The following is a 717-nucleotide window of genomic DNA, read 5'->3' on the forward strand; positions in this document are numbered from 1 at the left end:
TGAGGCTGGACAACCTGCATTGGCTGTATCTTAAGGGAAAGGAAACCTGAGAAACCAGTCGAAAATTCTGATTATCTCTATATACATTCCAGAGTTGTTAATATGGAGGATCAGTTAGCACCTGTAATCTGTTACTGGCAGTGGTGTGACACTTACTGAAGGTAAATACTCATAAACTGTGGATGCTTTACATTAAATACCTGATTATTTCTGTTGTCACTATGTGCTGATAGAATGAATGGGGATCTTTGGAAATGTTCTATAGTTAAACTTTAGAACATGAAAAAAGCTAGAATTACGCTGTCTTTCATAGCTGCTTGGTTTCATGAAATTACTTGGCAAAAAACTCACATCTAGAAGAAAAGACAGAGAAGGAGAGAGTACGTAGAAATAGCAGTGCTTTTTGTTTGAAGTCTATGGTGAAGGAAAAGATAGCATACTTTCCCTCTCCTTCTAGTTTACGGTGCTCAATTCATATTTATCTTTGATGCTGTTGTCGTCTTCAAGGTTCTTCTCAGGCTGGGGGTGATGCAGCTCAATCATCAGGAAGTAGATCACTGCCCCAGCCACACCACCCACCATCGGCCCGACCACTGGAACCCACCACCAGCCATTTCCAGCCCTGAAGATGAGAATAAAGTCAGGACTGGGCAAAAATTCTGAATGTAAGTATTCTAAAGAAAATTTTCAGTTAGAATTGAATTGGCCACACACACA

The 717-nt window shown here is 40.3% G+C and overlaps 1 protein-coding gene across 1 annotated transcript in view; it reads right to left on the bottom strand.

The window, feature by feature from the left end:
• Nucleotides 1–6: 6 nt before the first annotated feature.
• LOC107594143 (aquaporin-9-like) overlaps nt 7–717 on the bottom strand; it is an 18,085-nt gene continuing 17,374 nt past the window's right edge. The window contains exon 6 of the mRNA XM_016284092.1: nt 7–622. Coding sequence (XP_016139578.1) covers nt 454–622 — 169 coding nt within the window. The 3' untranslated portion in view covers nt 7–453. The remainder of the gene's footprint in view (nt 623–717) is intronic.

Source organism: Sinocyclocheilus grahami, unplaced genomic scaffold (assembly GCF_001515645.1).
Source record: "Sinocyclocheilus grahami isolate Dianchi unplaced genomic scaffold, SAMN03320097.WGS_v1.1 scaffold10.1, whole genome shotgun sequence".
NCBI lineage: Eukaryota > Metazoa > Chordata > Actinopteri > Cypriniformes > Cyprinidae > Sinocyclocheilus > Sinocyclocheilus grahami.